The following is a 21,339-nucleotide window of genomic DNA, read 5'->3' as shown; positions in this document are numbered from 1 at the left end:
GAAAAGGATAGTTATTTGAAAATTTTCTGACATATTGGTGCTTTTACTTTAGTTGACGCTTAGATGGTTTGGAAATTAGGCTGTGATAAAGCATGTGTTCTCTTCAGACTTCACTCTTTAATTACTTTTGAGTACCTCCTCAAAGGCAAGGCAAGACTCTATGTAACACTGATTTACTGAGTCTTAATATCTGTAAGAATGCAGTTTCATGTATTAGCTGGTCCTAATAGAAAGGAGGCTAAACAAAATTTAAAATTTATCTTGGAAATGATACTTTATTTTTCTTCATTACTACTAAAATTACCATGAATTAGATACAACATCGTGCTCTTATATTGAAGGCAATATATAAATGTTACCAGTAGAGCTGTTTTTATAAGCAGTATATGTGAATATAATTGAATGTGCTCCTTTTCTTGTCAGACATCACTTCTAGTGGGTTTTCTGTGAGCCCACGTAAGGAGTGTCCACACTTGGATGCTGCAAGAAAGACTATGCAAATTGATTTGACCAGTGAATTAATAATAAGAAGAAAACTGATTTGTTTCCTAGTTGAATTAGTTTTCATAAAAACAAAATACTTCAAAACCTCTTAGGAGAGTGTTTTAAGTAAATAATGAGTTGATTTAAAGCAAAAGATAATGTAGGTACCATTGCCTGTTTCCCAAGTACTTGAATACTTGGGGATAGCTCCAGCATTGAGCTCTTTAAGATTGTTCAGCTCCTCACTATGGGAACTGCCATAATGGCAAAGTTTTGGATTTGCAATTTGGTTCTGCTCCAGTGGAATGATCCACAGATAAATGCTTCAGTAGGTGCAGTTTGCATCAAGTTTCAGCAATTTCAGATGAAATTATTACTCTATTCTCATAAAGACATGTGATCACACAGTGCAAACCAGAGGCCTGACTCCATCCTGTTTGTTTGCCAGGTCTTCACAGTTAGTCACTGTGTTTACCAGCACAGTTACACTCTCTTAAATTTTGTGTTACAACTGTAGTTGTTGCATAGCTTACATAACCTTTAGATCAGAAAGAGTCTCCTAAAATGGGAGAATAATACCATATCATCCTACAGATACATCTGATTCCTGAGCTACTTCTGTGCTTTTAAGGAAATACTGGGGCAACAGTTATAATCTCACTTAAGTGATGGGATCCAAGGGCCAGAGTTAATTCTGTGTAGTAACATCTGCAAATACCATCTGCTGGAATGAATCTGCCTGTGCCACATTTGTAATACTGTAATCAAATAAATAACATTTTCTGGCTTCGTGCTGCTAGACTGGACATTTAATTAGAAAATGTTAATGCTCATTTGAGTAGAGTTATCTGTTTCATTGGTTACAAATTAGGGAGTTAGTAGATAATGAAGCTTACTTTGGTACAATGCTCAGGAGTCTCAGAAGAGGAGATGTTTAATTCAGGTGGCTAATGATCATCCTGCAAGGACTGAAAACTGCCTTCTCCATGGCTTGCTGCTTGTATCTGGATCTAACAAACATGAAGAACATCAGCTTTTAAGTTTATTAACTCAACAGAAGGTGCAATACCATGGCATGGACTACTGTAAAAGTTTTGGGAATCCATTTTTGAAAAAAATTGTATTTTGGACAAGAAAAAAAAATGTGTGCAGGGATGTGATGGAGTAGAAGAGATTCCTTTAAGCACACAAGGAAGGATTTTAAACTGATTTAAAATCTTTCCCAAAAAAAGAAAGGTCAGCACTGTAAAATTTTAAAGTGTTTAATTTTTCACTAGAGGAGACATTGTTTTCTCTGTGAAAGGTTCCGCCTCTGCCTTAGAAGCAGTCACCCTTGAAAACTTAAATGAGTAACTTACACTTCTTCTTTCCAGGAGACAATGCATTTCCAAGAGTGCCCCTCATAAATGGTCTGATTGGCCCCAACCCTCATCTCCCTCACTCGGCTCTGGCTGCTGGAGGTGGGCTGGGCACCTTCTCTCCCATTACACAGCAGCCATACACTGATGCCAGGTAAGTCCAGATGGGGAATAAAAGATATTTGGTGTATTTAGCATTAAAAAAAATTACAAGTAGCAAAGACACCTGGAGGGTGTTGTTGGTGTGCTATTATTATATGTGATATAATAATGTGGTATTATTAGTTCTTGACAGCCATCACAAAACCTTGTGTATTCTTGCAGTGTGTTCACTGCTGAAATAGCAAACAGAATGAGTACTTTGCTAATTGAGGCTTGGTTTGTTTAGTTGTTCTTATACAATCTGTAAAACAAGCCCCTTTTCTGGTTTGTCAGGGATAAGAATCCAGCGTTCAATCCAGTGGTGAGTGATCCCAACAGCTCGTGGGCACCTGCTGCTCCACCCCTGGAGAGTGAAGGTGATACCATGTCCAATGCTCAAAGAAGCACCCTGAAGTGGGAGAAGGAAGAAGCTTTGGGTGAAATGGCAACTGTAGCACCTGTTCTCTATACAAATATCAACTTCCCTAACCTGAAGGAAGAATTCCCAGGTGAGTGATAAACTGAATCAAGTTGAATATTTTGCAGCAATTGATGCATCTTGATTTTAAAGTATCTCAGATAGACTTATCATAGCCTTGTTTATTGACACATTTTTTGGTTGCAGACTGGGCTACAAGAGTGAAGCAAATTGCTAAACTGTGGAGGAAAGCAAGCTCTCAAGAGAGGGCTCCCTATGTGGTAAGAACAATTTCCACCTGCATTTGCATGCTTCCAGCAAACATACATTTCATTTATAAGGTTGTGTTGTTTTGTTTTGAATAACTCAAGTTGTAGGTTTAATGAAAGTTTCTCTTACTTCAATAAAACCTTTTTAATTTAACTTTTAAGTCTGAATACTTATATCTGTATTCTTTGTTTTTCATTATTATTTTTAGAATAAATTCTATTGTTTTGTTTTGTTTTGAATAACTCAAGTTGTAGGTTTAATGAAAGTTTCTCTTACTTCAAGAAAACCTTTTTAATTTAACTTTTAAGTCTGAATACTTATATCTGTATTCTTTGTTTTTCATTATTATTTTTAGAATAAATTCTATTAGTACTGTGCAATCTAAAGACATCAGCTGAGATGAGAACATTTGTGGCTCCCACTGCCTCTTAGCTGCATTTGATTCATGTGTCAAATCATCCTTGCTCTGTCTCTTTCTACATAGAATCTCAACAGTTTCTTCAGAAGGATAATAACAACTGATCATGAGATTCCTCTCCCTTTCATCATCCCCTCTCACTGGGCTATTCTTTTTTTCCTGTTAGAGTTGCTAAAGTCTTTCAGCTGTTGAACTAACAATTCCAGAGGTGTCAGTGCTGACACCTCCGCTTTCCTCATTTACTTCTATTCCTTGTGTTCTTGCTTTACTGTTCCCTTTCTCTGCTTACTCTCTTGTATTGCTTTGTATGGAAGCTCTTCTGATATCTTCTGATATCCATTTTTGTGGTACCATTTTGTGGGGAGCATGAAGGACTCAATTTTTCTCTCCAAAATCATTCACCTTCTTCACATCTGAGTTAAGTGAACACAGGTACTTGTAGCAGCTATCTGGAGTTACATGGTCATTGATTTCACCCTGCAGACCTTCTGCCATTCAAAGGGGGTGACCCTTAAGCTTTATTGAAGCTTCTGTTGAAGACTGTGTGCTTACAAAGTATTATTGATTCTTTTGGACTTCCCCAACAATTATTGGCAAATGTACTTTTCTTTAACTTCCATTCTCTCCTTCCATTCTCTCTCCATCTTTGTATCTTCACAGCAACAATGGGATGATCATTCTCTTTTTGGAGGTTTCTGTGGATTTTGTAGTTTTCAGTTTCATAGCCTTCCTCTATCTGCTCTTTGTTCATATAGTCCCATCAGTAAACAAACTTCATTCCTCTGCATGTTGATGACTCTGTTTAGCAGTACTACATCATCTTCTGCTGTCCAAATTCAAAATTGCTGCGATCTCTGGCTTAAGAGGATAAATCATATCCTAAACTCATTGTGAGAAGTGGAGTCCTTGATCTTTCTGACACCCTTTCCACTTGAAAGAATAATTTTCTCGTTTTTTCTTTGTATCACTGAGGCATCATCATTATTCTGCTTTTTATTCAGTGTTGCAATTTCAGCACCTTTGGACCTCTATCTCATCTTGCCCATGCTATAGTTAATCTTGGTGATTTCTTCTTTGTGGTATTTATAAGATAACACCCACTTACATGGGTGGCACTTAGCACTTCACAATTATTTCTATTGTTGATTGCTTTATTTGTCATTGTTTTTAAAAAATATAGTCGTATCCTTGTGATGAGTAGCCAAAAGTCAGCAGCAAAAATTACATCCCTTGTGTACAGGAGGGGAGTGCATGCCTCCTGCATACCAGTATTTACACAGCAAGATGTGGTTAATTCCTCTCAGAACAGTCCTTGTGCCTCTGCCATGCAGCTCCTGCTGGTGTGCCTGGCATTGTGCACACAAGAAGCTGCTGTGGTGCCTTTCCTGAGGGACTTACACTCTGAGTGAAGGCTGAAATGAAATTCAGAGAAGTATTAGTAAATTTTCATTGTAGGCCTTTTACTTTACTTAGCATGCACAATCCCATCACTTACAGGGAAAAATGACAGTGATTCTTCTGCTGCTGTGACATTGGTGCTCTCATCCATGTCAGTATTTCATTGCTGGGGGGGTAGTATTGAAGGCTTTTCCTCTAGGCAACCCCTACTTGACAGCTACAGATAAATTTGTGAAAAAGAGCATGTGAGGGTTTGGTTCAGAAAAGAAATCACATCCTAGATTGGTGGTAAAACAGGCTCTTCGAAACTTCCATTAGATACTTTAAAGTGTCGCTATAGCTGTAAAATGCCTCATTGAAGAGGAATTGCTATGTCCCCATACAGTTTTTCCTGATCCATAAGCCCATATCCTATGTTTATACTGTTAACTGTTAACAGACTCAGATCTTTAGAGGTCATTTAATGGACTAGACTGTATTTTTCTTGTCATTGAAGTTCTCCACATTAGTGGCCTTTATTGATCCAAACATCATCTGCTGTGCTCAGCCTTCACATTGTAGACCACACCAATATGTGATTTGAAACGTAAACTGGTGCGATTAACAATTTCTTGGCACAGCACAGTGCCTGGAACAGACACCCTCCTGTACAGAAAAGCTTTGCTAATAGGTTTACTAATTTACTAATTGCTAGTAACCTCTTAATTCCTTCCATATATGTTAAACACAGAATTTCCATAGAGGTGTGAAATTTTTCTGTTTGGGAGTTCTTTCCGAAGTGCATAATGTCATTTTCACAAGGATGTGTTCGGATTAAACCAGGCTGTAAAAATAATTTGGTGATAGATTTTGTAGGAATAATAGATGCAGTGTTCACACTTAGTAGAAGAAAATAAGTCTAATTGCATCTTTTCTCTTTTTCCAGCAAAAAGCCAGAGATAACAGAACTGCTTTGCGCATCAATAAAGTACAGATGTCAAATGACTCCATGAAAAGGCAGCAGCAACAGGATAGCATTGATCCCAGCTCACGCATCGACTCCGACCTCTTTAAAGACCCATTAAAACAGAGGGAATCAGAACATGAACAGGAATGGAAATTCAGACAGGTGTGTAGCATTTAAGGTGTTTTGTTATTTTCTCCCTGCTTTTTATTGCATTGTAGGAGTCGGTTGTAATAAAATCAATTTGAATCTTTCTTTGTAGAAGAGTATACAGTCAGCCATTCTGCTTGGGAAGAAAATAGATGTTTTCAGGAGATAAGCTGTTTGTAAAAAAACTTTTCTTTAAATTTTGACTCTTAAATTCTCTGTATTATAGAAACAGGTTGTTCTTTCTCTGCATGGGTGGCCGGTGCAGTAGGTTTTTATTACATACCCTGTATTGCAGTAACTTTGTCCTGCACACAGCTGCCTCACATGGGGCTGGATGTCTCTCAGGCCCACACCAGTGCTGCATGTCAGTAACCTTTGTCTCCAGAGTATAACGTTGAAGAGTGGTGATGCTCTTTAGGCAGCCTGGGAGATTCTTACTCACAGGCAAGCAAGATGGATGTCAAGATAACGGAACTTCAGAAATAGCTGGACTCTCTGCTCCCATTGCATTTAAAATTTACAATTATTTGTAACTGATATTGGATATGTCCTAAAGTTTTAATTATAGAGTCAGTTATTAGAGAGATTTTGTATACCCTAAACTTAAAAGTGTAACATTTTTCCTCATAATTTTAAAACAGCAAATGCGGCAAAAAAGTAAGCAGCAAGCCAAAATAGAAGCCACACAGAAGCTTGAGCAGGTGAAAAATGAGCAGCAGCAACAGCAGCAGCAACAGCAGCAGCAGCAGTTTGGTTCCCAGCAGCTCCTGAACCAGTCTGGCTCAGACACACCGAGCAGTGGGATCCAGAGCCCCTTAACGCCGCAGACCGGCAATGGAAATATGTCTCCTGCACAACAGACATTCCATAAGGATCTGTTCACAAAGCAGCAGCTCCCTGCTACGCCCACATCAGCATCCTCAGATGATGTGTTCCTGAAGCCACAGGCCCCACCTCCCACTCCCACCCGAATCCCAGTGCACGATTCGCTGTCTCAGTCTCAGACTTCCCAGACATCATCACAACAGATGTTTTCTCCAGGTTCCACGAACACAAGGCCACCTTCTCCAATGGATCCCTATGCTAAAATGGTGGGAACACCCAGACCAGCACCCATCAACCAGAACTTTGTCAGAAGGAACACCATTGCCCCATTAGATTCCTGTGCAGCACAGCCCTCCATATCTCGGGAGCCGTCGGGAAGCAGGCCCTCGCCAGTCAGGGACTCATGTTCTTCATCTCCAGGTAGCAGCGATCCCTATGCAAAGCCACCAGACACACCCAGGCCTGTCCTGCCATCGGAGCAGTTCTCCAAACCACTGGGAGTCCCACGGTCGCCCATAGTTATGGAGCAGTCAGGGAAGGTTCCTTTAGCTGCTGGAAGCAGCGATCCGTTTACTAAGCCGGCTCCTAGGACCGACACGTTTCAGAGACAGAGAGTAACCTCTGCTGATGCCTATGCACGGCCTCCATTGACTCCAACTCCTGCTCCTGTGGATGGGAGCCCTGGACCTTTCAAAACCCCTCTGCGCCCTCCTCAGTCCCCACAGGATCCTTACTCCTCCATGCCAGCCACGCCCCGGCGCGTCGCTGTTGATCCCTATGAAAGGCCCCCTCTGACCCCGAGGCCCGTGGATAACTTTTCCCATAACCAGGCCAATGATCCCTACAGCCAGCCTCCCCTCACTCCCCACCCTGCAATAAAGGAGCCTTTTGCCCATGCGCCGCGGATAGTGCGCCAGCAGGGTGATTCTTTCCCTCAGTCTGGGCCCATTTCCAGGCCAGCTTCTCAGGACCCTTACTCCCAGCCCCCAGGTACTCCTCGGCCAGTTGCTGATCCGTACGCCCAACCCCCAGGAACTCCTCGTCCCACCACAGTGGATCCATATATGCAGCAGCCACCAACACCCAGACCTGCTCAAGCAGCAGATTTGTTTTCTCAGTCCCCAGCAAACCAGAGACATTCTGATCCCTATGCCCAGCCTCCTGGAACACCACGGCCAGTTCTCAGTGATCCTTACTCTCAGCAGCCAGCAACCCCAAGGCCAGGGATTCCTGAGAGTTTTAACAGACCTGCCATGACAAGGCCAGGACTAATAACGAGTAGAGATCCTTTCCTGCAGACACCACAGGGTAGGTTGCAGGGCACTTTTGTCAGGCCATCAGACCCATGTTCTCAAACTCCCAGGTCTGCAGGACCGGCAATAACAGATTCCTTTAGCCATGGTGCAGCTACTCCAGCACATGACCCATATGATCAACCACCAATGACTCCAAGACCTCAGCCAGAATCTTTTGGAACTGGCCAGCTGGCCCATGATGCTGCCGAACAGCCACGGCCTGGATCTGAGGGCACATTCAGTGCATCTGGAAATGCTCCAATGACTTCTCAAGGACAACAGTTTCCCAAAGTTTCACAAGTTCCTGGCCCAGCACCCACCACGGGAGTAACAGATACACAGAACACCATGAATATGTCTCAAGCAGATACTGAGAAGTTAAGACAGGTGAGAATTCTGATGATACTAAAATTCTGGATGTAGAGGAATTTCCCCCATTCTTGTTAATACTTGAAGTTTCTTGCCATTAAACATAACTATGTGTAAGATACAAATTATCTTAATTTGCTTAATATGTTAGTTTGGTCCTTCTGGATAGAACCACAATATACAGAATACAGAAACATCAGTAATTTTTAAGGAGTTTGGACAAGATCAAAAAAAAGAAGCAAAGGCTGTATTTGAAGCCACTGAAGACATAGATGGTTGGTCTGTAATAGTGCTTTTAGCTACAGTCTGAGGAAAAAAAAAAACACTTTAAAAGGTCATTTTGTTCTATTCTGTAACAAATGAGGTGTGGAACTGATTGTCGTGATTGTCAGTGACTTGTTCACTGGCTGGTATGGGCAAAGATCTCAGACCACATGTCTGACTTTGCAGTTGGCCAGCGTGTTGAAGTGAATCCTTCCCTGGTCTCTGCTCTTCTTGAGGCACATTCACTCCAGGTTTCTGTCCATGAAAGTCTGGCAAGCAGTACTTGCTCAGAGATAGAATTACATTCAACTTGTGAAAAACAGCTCAATCTTATGTTTGGAAGAAGGGATGGGAAGTGAATTTAATGGAAAACCAGTGGTATTTATCATGCAGAGTTAAGTGTAAATTCTGCAGCTGTGGTGTAAAAACCTTTTGCTGAATTTTCTTCAGTGGACCTCTAATCACCTTTGTCTCTCAGAATGCAGTTTGCCTGTGCTGGAAGGGTCTGCATTACTGGAATAGAAAAATGGAAAAAGAGTTGCTTCCATGTTAAATGGTAGAATGGGATCACACCATATGCTTTACCAAGTGTCTGGATGTTAAGTTGGGTTACCAGCACCCTGCACCATTTAACCCTCCTTCTCATTTCTGAGCTGATTGTGGTTGTTTATAATATTTTCCTGTAACAAGAGAAGAATTTCTTTCCTTCAAAAGGCTTAACCTAGCAGAGTGTAACACTTCAAAAGATGTCAGTTGCAGTATCAAGTATAATGATTTATTTTCTTGTAAACAGCGCCAGAAGCTCCGTGAGATTATTCTACAGCAGCAGCAGCAGAAGAAGAATGCGGTTCGCCAGGAAAAGGCCTTGCAGGACGCAGCAGCACCTCCCCATGCAGCCCCTCTTCAGCACTGGCAGCAAGACAACTTAAATCAGATCTTTAACCGCCCTCCTCCTCCCTATCCTGGGAATATCAGGTCCTCTGTGGTCCCTCCAGGCGGGCCAAGGTTCTCCATGTACCCGAAGGACCAGCGTGGGCCCTTCCCTGGGGATGGGCAGTTCAACAGGCCCCAGTTTCCAGGAGATATGAACACCATGGGGATGAGACCTCATGGTCTCAGGTAAGCTCTTGGATCTCTTAAACTCAGGGTATTACAGGGGTAGATAGAGAAAAAAGGCTTTTTAGACAAGATGAAAAAATCATCTACAGGAGCTGGTAACTTTCCTGAACTCTATATGTGCAGCAGGTTTTCCTGTAACATTAGAATATGTGTTTTACACTAAATATTTTACACTGTTTTGTTGGGAGTAGTTCAAAGAATAAATGGGGAAACTGCAGAACTAGAAAAACTTGCGTGACCTGAAACATCTTGTTGTCCGTGGCTTTTGGGGCATTTCTTAAAAAAAAGCAAAAGATCAGACTTTATTTTTGATGTCTTAATAATGAATAAATTAATTTCTAATTTCTAATCAAACATCAGCTTATGTCTGTGGCATTTTTACAGTGAATGCTACAATATAAAATGAATACCAGTATCAACATACATTCTCAGAAATTAATTTTTTCTGTATCTGGATTTATTTCACTAATTTCTAAATCAACACACTGAGATTTTTTTTTTACTCTGAATTGCATTAGCATGTATTTTAATTACTAGGTTAGTTCTGACTGTCAGAGTTTTCTATCCATTATTATTATTATTATTATTGAAATTGAAAACAGGTTGTTTATTAAACATAATTAAAGCAATTATTTTATTGTAGTCATAAAGCTCATTTAAATGTAAGTATAATTAGTCAAAACATTGATTTAAATATCTTGATGAATGCATCACGTAAAGCATTTTGGTGAACAGTTATTTAGTCATGTGAGACTAAGAAAAAAGATGATTTGCCTTTCATGTTCTTTTTTAGATACGGGTTTCCAGGAGGTGGCCATGGTCCACCCTCGGGCCAGGAACGTTTCCTTGGTCCTCAGCAGCCCATGCAGCGCCCTGGAGTTCCCCCACAGCTGAGGAGATCCCTGTCTATTGACATGCCCCGGGCAGTGAGCACCCCACAGATCAACAACACATCCGGCATCTCGCAGCATTTCCCCCCGCAGGGAATTCCGGTCCAGCAGCACAACATCCTGGGCCAGGCGTTCATCGAGCTGCGCCACAGAGCTCCTGATGGGAGGCCCAGGCTGCCCTTTAACCCTGCTGCTGCCTCTGTGCTGGATGCAGCAGCTCAGCACCAGCGGCACCCCGGCTTCCTGCCCAGGCAGGATTTCCCAGGCCCAAGACAGGCAGAACCGCTCAGACACAATTCTCAAGGAATACCAAGCCAGTTGCAGATGTCTGCGAGTTTGGAGCACATGTCCCAGTCCCAGCAGGATCAAATCAATGCTGAGAACCCACCTGCACTTGTAATGCGTTCTCTGGGTCAGCCAGTTGCTGATGCATTCCCAGGACCATCTTTGTCTGCACCTGCACCAAGTGATGAATCTGCAAACTTGCAGATTCCCAACCAGCCAAGTGATGGTCTAGAAGAAAAGCTTGATCCTGATGATCCTGCTGTAAAAGATTTGGATGTGAAAGACCTTGATGGGGTTGAAGTCAAGGACTTAGATGATGAGGATTTGGAAAATCTGAACCTGGACACAGAGGATGGGAAAGGAGATGAACTGGACACTCTAGATAATTTGGAAACCAATGATCCTCACCTTGATGATCTTCTGAGATCTGGGGAATTTGATTTAATTGCATATACAGACCCAGACCTTGATGTGGGGGATAAGAAAGGAATGTTTAATGAAGAACTAGACCTTAGTGTCCCCATTGATGACAAATTAGATATCCAGGGCAAAGCAGAAGAACCCAAACAGAAGGAACAAGGTGATACAACTGTCGCTCCTGCTGAGACCCAGTCTCCACCAAAGAAATCAGCTACAGAAAACGAAACTAAAACTAAAGTGCTTTCCCCAAACACTCAAGAGGAAAAGAAGAATGAAAATGAAAAAGGTGATGGAAATACTGAGTCTACAAGTACTCAACAGGCTGCTGAAGTGGAGTTAAAGGATGGAGAAAAGGCTCCTGCACAGCCTGCTAATCCGGAATTCCCTGACAAAACTCCTGCTGTTCCTAGTCAAGATACAACTGTGCCTAGTCCAGATGCTCAGGGATCTGCTCCAGTGCCTGTTCAAGGAGCAGTAAGTTCCTGCAGTATTTCTGGGTCCACCCCAGTCCTCTCAAGTTTGCTGTCTAGTGAAAGCTCAGACACTGCTGAAGCAAGAACTCTGGGATCTCCATCTCAATCTCTGCCACCCACACAAATGAACCATGGATCAGGTATTCCACAAACACTCATGACACCTGCTGGACAGATCTTGGAAAACACTTTAAATTCCAATCTGCCCATGGTTCCACGAATGAACCATAATTTTTCTCAAGGGTCACCAAATCCAGGATTTATTCAGGGTCAGTCATCTAATCATAACTTTGGGACAGCACAGACGTCTAATCAGACTGTGGCTGTACCAAACCGTCCTGGTCCCAGTGGCATCTCTGCTCCCCAGCAGATGATGCTCCCTCAGCCTTTAGCTCAGCAGCAAAACCGAGAGAGGCCACTTCTGCTAGAGGAACAGCCACTTCTTCTGCAGGACCTCTTGGATCAGGAGAGGCAGGAGCAGCAGCAGCAGAGACAGATGCAAGCCATGATTCGCCAGCGTTCGGAGCCGTTCTTCCCCAATATTGGTATGTGGGTGTCCTGTTTGGCTGTTTTCTGGTTGGTGTTCTAAAAGTGCAGCAACAAATAGTTAAATAATCCACAGGACTGTGAGAAGCAGGTAAATATGTAAAGCTTGAAGGTGGCATAATAAAAATCAGCCTTCCTACTAGGTACAAAGGAAATATGGAAATTGAGCATGTAGGTGGAATTCTGAGATCTGTGGCAAGTTTCCTGTTGTCATTACCAGGATCAGGTTAACTCTGCTTTACTGATAATGTTTGTGACATCAGCTATGTCACATACTCTCTTTATACTTTAGGTTCTCATGAAATAAGGAGTAAATGCATCCTTTGTAAACAAAATTAGGTGGTCAAGTGCAGTAGCTGAGCTTCTTGATATTTGATCTATCAATTTTATGTTTATGGTTGTTTCATGACTTCTTTTGGAGTATTTTTTGTGTCACTAGGAAAGGGATTATCAAAAGATATTACTAACCCACAGTCTAGGCAAGGCCCAGAAATACCACATATAATTCTGCTTGTATTAAAACATTTAAGAAAAACTGCGGTTGCTTGTTTAATATAACCTAGCAGTTTGAGCATTCAAATCAAGACCATCCATTTAACTGATAATGAAACACTAAATTTTGAGAATTGTTTAAGGTGTAACTACAGTGACCATCAGGGCCATTCTCATAGTGCATTAATGATGGTGTGCCAGTTGCCATTTGACATCACAGAAACAACTCCTCTTCCTGAGTCTTAAACCTATAAATAGAATTTATTAATCTGTTGGGTCCTAGGCCAGATTTGGTCTAGAGCCCTTCTCAGACTGACCTGCTTTTGTTTGTATGTTGTGGCTGAAAACAAGGACAGCTGTTGCTGACTAACTTCTCCTACAGGATACACGAAACTGCTTATTAACCTCAAATATCAAAGTGGGGAGGACAATTAATGTGAAATAGGAATGCAGTTGATGTTTTACTGAAGATTTAGGCATGAACTAAATGTAAATAAGTAATTTCCATTTAATAACTTGTAATGTTCAGCTTTGTGATTCACTGCTGCTGTTTTTGTCTTACAGATTTTGATGCAATTACAGATCCCATAATGAAAGCAAAAATGGTGGCTCTTAAGGGGATCAACAAAGTCATGGCACAGAGTAACATGGGGATGCCACCAATGGTCATGAACAGGTAGGCAACTCTTGATACCATACTTTAGGACTACGGCATGTGAAAGGAAATGCAGAGTTCAGGGAAACTGTGTGCAGGAAATGAAGAAAAATTCTTTCTGTCCTGTAGTTTGCTTTTGATGCTAGCACAGGATTATCTCCTAGGAATAAAGCCAGTGTGGCAGTAGGAGCTATAAAAGGTATTCAAATGCATCAGATTTGTGTTCCAGCTGTCATGTCATGGGTCAGCATGGCCAGCATGGCTTCACTGTTGATGCTCTACTTGTTTTCTCACTTGCAAATTAGGTAATGACACATCTCCCACAGGCTGTGCTAGAAACTGGGGGTGGCCATGTAACTGTGGAACCTCATGTTGCAGCAAATCATTTAATGCTGAGTATAAGTGGATTTCAGCCCAAGTAGTGGAAGTTCCATCCTCTCCTTAAATCCCTTCTGAGGACAAAAGGAGCCATGAACTTAGCAGGCTGCACCATGACTGTCCTTAGGGTAGGTGGGGAGTCCATGGGCCAGGGAGGATCTGAGCCTGTTCTTTTGGTGTGGCCCTTCAAACTGGGTTTTCTCTGTCCAGTGCCCCATGATAATAAATGGCTCACCCAAGGTGTAAATTTACACAATTCCAGTTGACTGTGATGGTGGCCATGAAACCTGTTTTTCTTTAAATTATGAAATACTAAAATACAGATACAGACTTGTGTGTGTGTTTTCACTGTTGTAGCACAGTAGGTCATATTGACATCATCTCTCTGAAAAATGTAAAATGCAATAGTTTCAAGCAAGGCCAAAATGCTGTCTGTATTCTCCAGATGTTGAAAAGATTTCGTACAGAAGTTCAAGTGCATGCTTGTATAACATTTGGGTGCTTTGTTTAAGTTGAACATAATAAAGTTGTCCCTCTCTCTCCTAAAATGCTGGTTTGCAAGGTAACAATTTCTGTTTCTCAATAGATTTCCCTTTATGGGTCAGCCAGTGCCAGGGGCTCAGACCAGTGAAGGCCAAAATCATATGCAACAGGCAATTACACAGGTAATGCAACTTGATACAAGCTTGAAACAAAACTGTTCAATATTGATCACTAAGTTTAGCAAATTTGAATTGAATCATAATTTAATATCCTTGTCTGTCTGTTTTACTGAAATTTCTAGGATGGAAGTTTGACTCCTCAGATTTCTAGACCTAATCCTCCCAATTTTGGTCCTGGTTTTGTCAGTAAGTAAAGATTTAATAATTTATTCTATGGGTTGTTTTTTTTGGTTTTTTTTTTTTTCTCATTTTACAGTTCTGTTTTCTTTAAAGAGAACTATCCATAAATGGATCCCGTCTCTCAAAAAAATCATCCTTTTAAAATTGATTAATTTCATTATTACAATTCCTGGTAGTGAAGGGATGTATAGTAAATGCTGCTAACATTTTTTTTCTAGAAGCTTTCATCAACAAAACACCATAAGGAAAGAGGGAAACAGAAAATTAACATTATTTGGATTTGTATGAGAGCAATAATCTATTAACTGGCAGACTGCTGTATCAGAAACCTGGTTTGTGTTGTGGGTTGTGTTGCAATATTCTGAGCTCAGAGCAAGTGTGTGTGTTGATGGAATTTTTTATTTCAGAAGCAGAAAGTTTTGTGCAGCATCACTGTCATTTGAACAAATACCAGAAAAATCTCTCCAGGCATTGGTTAGTCAAGCCTGGCTGGTGAAGCACAGTTGTTGAAAGCAGAAATATACTGCACTAGGTTTTTGCTTTCCATATTTCTGGCTGCCCTAGATCAATTGTGAATCCTAGTCTCTGTGTTGAGAAGGGTTTATTAGAAATTAAAACTGAGCATATGCTGTGAGAGGAAGACCATGTGTAAAAAAGTGTTTCTATCACTACAAATACTTCACTTGATATTTGTGAATAAGACACAGAAGTAAACTCCTTCACATTTTCCAGAAGCTGGAGTAGCAGCACTGAGTATGCAATAAGGACGTTTGGCAATATTATCTGTATTAATTATTTATGGTGGGATTCCACATGGCACTCAGCATGGCCCTACTCTGGTTGGGTGGTGGTGGGTTCTGAGCACTTGAGTAAATCTGATTTTCAATTCAGTAGTAGCTACTCTTACCTGGAACTTGTTAAAATTTCAGTACTTTCATGTTTCTCATGATACTCTCAGTGTTTCCATTCAATTGTCCCCTCAGTTTTTGGGATCAATTCTGCAGAATTTTTCCCTGAAAGCACCTGGAGGCTGTAGCTCACCCTGAGTAGGTTTAGTTGAGCTGTTCAGTCAAAGCTGTCACTGACACAGTGACTCGTGGAGTAGAAGGTGGCAGGGTCTGGAGCACAAGGAGGACGTGGTTATATTGAAGTTGTGGAGCTGTGTGGTATCTCTGTTAAACAAGGATCTTCACAAGGAAGATCAGCACTTATTCATGGTGTCCCAGCTCACTGAAAATGTGATCAGGAGACAAATGACATCATCATCAGTGTTCTCTCTTGCTTTCTGTGCTTAGTTCTGGTCAAGTGTTATCAGACATGGTTGTTTTGCCTCCAGAAAAACATCAGAGAGCAATGGACTGCCTGTAGCAGACAAGCATTTCTCATTTGAAAGAAGAGCAATGACTTAGTTACAGCCTAAATGAGAGGCATTTATTTTGGGGGCATGAAATGCCACTGATGCTGAAGGCCCCATGCTGAGGGCTGACACTGACAAAGTGATTTTTACAAAGACAGTATATTTCTTTCACTTCATGAATATTTGATGGTGTTCATCGTTTTAATATTTTTCTTAGAAGTTGTAATAAAAATAATTTTTGCACGTACAACAGTTTTCTGCAAACCAGAGTTAATCAGGCTGTTTTTCCTGTAAGTTTATGTCCTTGTTCCCTGATCTCTTTGTACTTGAGTACTTCCAGAGATCTTCCATCTTCTGGGGCAGGACAGGGAATGACTGGGTTCTCTAGCAGTTCTCAAAGCCACATTTGCTCACTGGCAAGTGCATGTTTGCTGCCTCAACAGTTGGCTGATATCTCCTGAAATGGACTGTGTTAAAACTGGTTTCTCTCACAAATGCAGTAATTTGGATATCTGTCTCATTTACTCAAGTCACTGCAAGAACATACTACTTCTTTCAAGTTCTCTGTCAAATCTGGCTGAATTTGACCACTAGTTTCTTAAAATAAGGGGGGGGAACCTGATAGTTAAACTTAAGCTTTAAAGAGTAGGATGAGTTGTCATCTCCGGGATGAGATCATATCACACTTCATTTCCCTTCTCTCTAGACGATTCACAAAGAAAGCAATATGAGGAATGGCTGCAGGATACACAACAACTTCTTCAAATGCAGCAGAAGTACCTGGAGGAGCAGATTGGAGCCCACAGAAAATCCAAGAAGGCTCTCTCAGCCAAACAGCGAACAGCCAAGAAAGCCGGCCGGGAGTTCCCAGAGGAAGATGCAGAGCAGCTGAAACACGTTACTGAGCAGCAAAGCATGGTCCAAAAACAGCTAGATCAGGTAATCATCTGGAACCCAGACTGTTCACCTTGGCACTGAGCTGTCACAGTGGTAGTAAGTGTTTCCTTTAAATCATCTGAAAGATGCAGTACAGGTCTACCTGAAGGAGACACTCCCTGCTTTGTTTTGCATGTGTGACAGCATTGTTCTGGAGTGCAGGTGACACTGAAGCTGCAAAGGAATATTCTGTGGCAAACATTATGACAAAAAGCTGGGTTAGTACTTTGGGAAGAGGGGAATTCCTTGTCGAAATGACTTGCAGCAGAGTTCCTGGCATCATGCAAAGCAAAAATGAAACATTCTGAGAAAAGTTACAGGATGCAGGGCTTTGTTTCAAGCTTGAATGAATGTCTTAAACCAATCTTCTTTTTTTACAGTTTGAAATTCTATTTTTATTATATCTTTAGTGTTAGAGTAGTTTTATGGTCTGTCTCATTCATAGATGCTGATTATCAGTATTGTGTCATGGAATAACACAGGTCAAAGGGATGTCTGGAGATCTTTCAGTCATGATCAAAGCAGAAGTAGCTTCATGATAAAATCAGGTTACTCAGCACCTTGTCAGTCAAGTTCTGGAAGTCTCCAGGGGAAGAGATTTCCCAGCCTTCTGTGCCCCTGTACATGTAACCACTTTCACTGGGCTTTGTTTTCCTTTCCTTAGATTCAGTTGAAATTTCACATATTGTAACTGTGATAATAGTGAGATGAAACCTGTGATAGTTTTGCTAATATGCTTTGCCCACCAGTAGTTAGTGCTGTGTTCCTCAAGACTTTTATTATAAATTACCTGGCACGATTGTCCTGCTGAAAATGAAAATGCTTTAGAATTATCCTTTACTAGTATGAAGGAAAAAACTTGGCAGCAGACAGCTTGGAATTAAGTCCTGAGTGATATCTGACCCTCGAGTTCTCCTGTGTTGCTTCAAGACAAAGTATGTGCTGGATGGAATATTAGTTGGCTCATCTTTCCACTGTGTGGAAGAGGGATGGAGTGGGTAAATTATTTCTACGTTATTTTTTCCCCTTCCATAATAAATCACAAGTAGAACAAATGCAAAAAAATTTCTCTTTAACCAATCTTTATTATACATACAACAGCCTAATCTTATGGTGGAGTTAGACTGAAGTAACAGCTGCTAACCATGACATTGCTGGCAGATCCATTTACTCACCATAATTAAAGTTCTCCTATTTGTAATATTTAAATTTAAGTTTAATCTACTGCTGGCAGAAGCCATCCACTGCCCTTTAGCCACTGATTTAGACCAGTGGTTGATTCATCCACATCCTAAGCAGCATTTTCTTCTGTACCTCGTAGGAGCTTAAATGAGGTTTAAAGTATAGTTTTAACCACCTTCTATTGGAAGCAATTTGCCACTCTTTCAAATCAGATCAAGTCATTTTTCTGCAATCAAGCTCCTAGTAGTTTTTGAAAAGTCTCTGTGTATATGGGGAGAGAAGAGAGCTCCTGGATCCCTGTGAGTGGCTGGTCCTGGACACGGGCACGGAGAAGGTGGAGCTGATTGTGCCCCAGGAGCTGATGTGAGTCAGGGTTATTGGGCAGGCATGGAGCCACACAGACACTGCCAGATGGCCCCTGTGGCACCGTGCCTGTGCTCACAGGCTCTGCCCTGCCCTCCCTGCACGGCTGAAATCTCCAGCTCAGCTCAGGGCCTCTGGTGTGCTCAGCCCTGGGACACCACAGCTCATTCCAGGGACAATCCTGGCTGATCCACCCCTGCAGGCTCTGGAGATTGGTGCTTTGAGTGCCTCATGGTCCCACAGAGCCAGCACAGGTTTAGTGCTGTAGGACCAGGAGAAGCCCTGGAGCACTGGGTCTGTGCAGTGCAGATGGATCCAGTCAGTGCCTCTGTGTAGCACTGAGTAGTAGTAGCGCTGTTTATCCAGCAGTGTCAGTGCCAAGGCAGAGCTCATAAATCATCTTGGACCTGGCATTATTGTGTAAATAATCTTTTGGGTGCATCTGTCCTTCAGCCCTAAGTGTGTCATGTGGCATCACTGTTACCCTGAGCTTTCTGTCTTAGTCCTTGCTTCAGATAAAAGGAGAGGGCTATCACACAATTCAAAATACATTAGTTTTTTTCTATCCCTACATAAGCTGTGGAAGTCGTAATCAAATGAACAGAAGTGAGAGGGAGATTTTCCATAATGTATGTACCATCAACCAGTGGATTGCAAATCCTTCTAGTTTTAGTTTAGTTGTGTGTCTGCAGTGTTTCTGAAAACCTCTTGTTTGTCCAGTTGATAGTGTTGTGTCTTTCCCTCCACTTCTCCTGTTTGTGTAAGCTACAAGGCATAACTTGTAGTGTCCATGTTGAGTTTATTTTGGTTTTAAAATCTTAAATTTTCAAGCAGCATTTGCAGTTTTCATCTGACATGAGATGTTTGAGGATCAGCTTGTGAACAAATGGGAATATCCATAGCTGTTTTCCTGCAAAATTTTCCTTTCCAGTTATATCTTTTCAAAATGTTGCTATGTGTGAACATCATCCATTCTCACTGTTGCCCTTTTCCTGTCTGTTCCCAGCTGTTTGTATTCTGTGCCTGGATGACAAGATCTGTAGGACAAGGATCACTGCTGGTTTAGGTTTATGTATTCTGTAGCACAGTGCAGTTTTGGTGTGCAATTAGAACTTTCAGATGCTGCTGTTTTGTCTGAGGTCTTGGGCTGGGAGTATTTCTAAGGAAATAATGGCTGTTCAGCATTAAAAACACTGCAGAAATTCTGGTTTGGCCTGAGGTTCGTTGTCCCCTGGAATTACAGTGGTGAGCTAATGGTTTATGCTGCTGTCACAGGCAGTTCGTGTCGGGGTGAATAATGACTGTTTCAATGTTTAGATCCGGAAGCAGCAGAAGGAGCATGCGGAGCTGATTGAGGAGTACCGGATCAAGCAGCAGCAGCAGTGTGGGATGGCCCCACATTCCATCATGCCAGGGGTCCAGCCCCAGCCTCCCATGGTTCCAGGGGGAGCAGCACCAGCAATGAATCAGCAGAGCTTCCCCATGGTGGCACAGCAGCTCCAGCATCAGCAGCACGCAGTGGTGATCCCTGGGCAATCCAATCCCACCAGGATGCCAAATTTATCCGGATGGCAGCCTGCAAACCCTGCGAGTCACATTTCCATGAATCCAGCAAGGATGCAGCCTCCAATGACACCACTGCCAGTTACTCCTGGTGCACCGGCTCCTGTGCCTGGCCCAAATGCAGCTGCACAGTCAGGGCCACCCCCAAGGGTGGAGTTTGAGGACAACAACCCTTTCAGTGAAAGCTTCCAGGAGCGGGAGCGGAAGGAGCGCTTGCGGGAGCAGCAGGAGCGGCAGCGCATCCAGCTGATGCAGGAGGTGGATCGACAGAGAGCTCTGCAGCAGAGGATGGAGCTGGAGCAGCACAGTATGATGGGGCCTGAACTGAACAACAAAACATCCTTATCTCAGATACCTTTCTTCAATTCTGAGCTGCCTTGTGATTTCATGCAAACCCCTCGGCCCCTGCAGCCATCCCCACAGCAGCAGATGGGGCAGATCCTGCAGCAGGGTGCTGTGACCTCCCCTCCCACCACCAATTTTATGCAAAGCACAGAGAGAAGGCCAGTGGGACCTGCAGCTTTTGGACCTGATACATCTGCTGGTCCAGGTGGAGCCCCAAATTTCCATAATGTAAAACAAACTCATGGGAATCTCCCTGGGGCTGCCTTTACGCAGAATCAGGTCAGGCCCCCGTTCCCTTCTGCTGTCCCTTCATCTCCTGTGCTGGGGGGCAGTGCCCCATGTGGGTCGGACACTGGCGTGCCCCAGGCTGCAAACATCCCTGTATCAGGCCAGTCTCTCATCCAGCTGTATTCTGACATAATCCCAGAAGAGAAAGGCAAAAAGAAAAGGACACGGAAAAAGAAAAAGGACGATGATGCTGAGTCCATAAAGGCTCCATCAACTCCACACTCGGATATCACTGCACCATCAACCCCAACCATTTCTGATGCTACCTCCACCCCCACAGTGAACACCCCCAATGAGCCACGGCACCAGGATGAGCAGGAGTCCATGGAGCTAACGGGCCCCTCGACATCCAACACAGGAGAGAGCTCCCCAGAGCAGGAGGGGAAGCTCCCCAGCAGCAGCAGCGTGTCCCAGAAACAGCCTGGGGGCAATGCAGAGGCTGAAAAGGCTAAAATGGACACACCCACCAGCCTCCAAGAAGTTAAACTGGAAAAGGCAGAAACTGATCAATGCTCAGCAGGTCAAGCTGAGCCTAAATCAGAAAATCCAAGCAGTATTAAGGTGGAGGAGGATAAGGTCACCTCACAGCCAACCTCTTCAGCTCCGAGTCCAGCACAGCCAGCTGGTGCTCTGGCAGCTAAAGGGGAGTCAGGGAATGAACTGCTGAAACACCTGCTAAAAAACAAGAAGTCCTCATCTCTTCTAACTCAGAAACCAGAGAACAGTGTCCGAGCAGAAGAAGAGGCTTCTGGAAATAAAAAGTTAGCAGAGAAGCAGAGTCCAGCTGAAGGAATGGTGAGCCTGGTACTGGTTTTGTTACACTGTGGTCAACAGCAGTCCAGCCTAGTCTGTGCCTTACTGTGTGCATGTGTA

At 42.6% G+C, this 21,339-nt stretch overlaps 1 protein-coding gene across 10 annotated transcripts in view; it reads left to right on the top strand.

Annotated features, from left to right (window-relative positions):
* Positions 1-21,339, top strand: part of KMT2C (lysine methyltransferase 2C) — a 191,358-nt gene that overhangs the window by 152,850 nt on the left and 17,169 nt on the right. For all 10 annotated transcript variants that reach the window (XM_030264238.4, XM_030264244.4, XM_030264247.4 and 7 more), the window contains 12 exons: positions 1,857-1,995; positions 2,277-2,491; positions 2,608-2,681; positions 5,412-5,594; positions 6,221-8,086; positions 9,126-9,451; positions 10,245-12,064; positions 13,122-13,233; positions 14,177-14,255; positions 14,375-14,438; positions 16,496-16,728; positions 19,588-21,261. In XM_030264238.4, coding sequence (XP_030120098.4) covers positions 1,857-1,995; positions 2,277-2,491; positions 2,608-2,681; positions 5,412-5,594; positions 6,221-8,086; positions 9,126-9,451; positions 10,245-12,064; positions 13,122-13,233; positions 14,177-14,255; positions 14,375-14,438; positions 16,496-16,728; positions 19,588-21,261 — 6,785 coding nt within the window. The remainder of the gene's footprint in view (positions 1-1,856; positions 1,996-2,276; positions 2,492-2,607; positions 2,682-5,411; positions 5,595-6,220; positions 8,087-9,125; positions 9,452-10,244; positions 12,065-13,121; positions 13,234-14,176; positions 14,256-14,374; positions 14,439-16,495; positions 16,729-19,587; positions 21,262-21,339) is intronic.

This window comes from Taeniopygia guttata, chromosome 2 (assembly GCF_048771995.1).
Source record: "Taeniopygia guttata chromosome 2, bTaeGut7.mat, whole genome shotgun sequence".
NCBI lineage: Eukaryota > Metazoa > Chordata > Aves > Passeriformes > Estrildidae > Taeniopygia > Taeniopygia guttata.
This window is presented reverse-complemented; position numbering and strand designations above follow the sequence as displayed.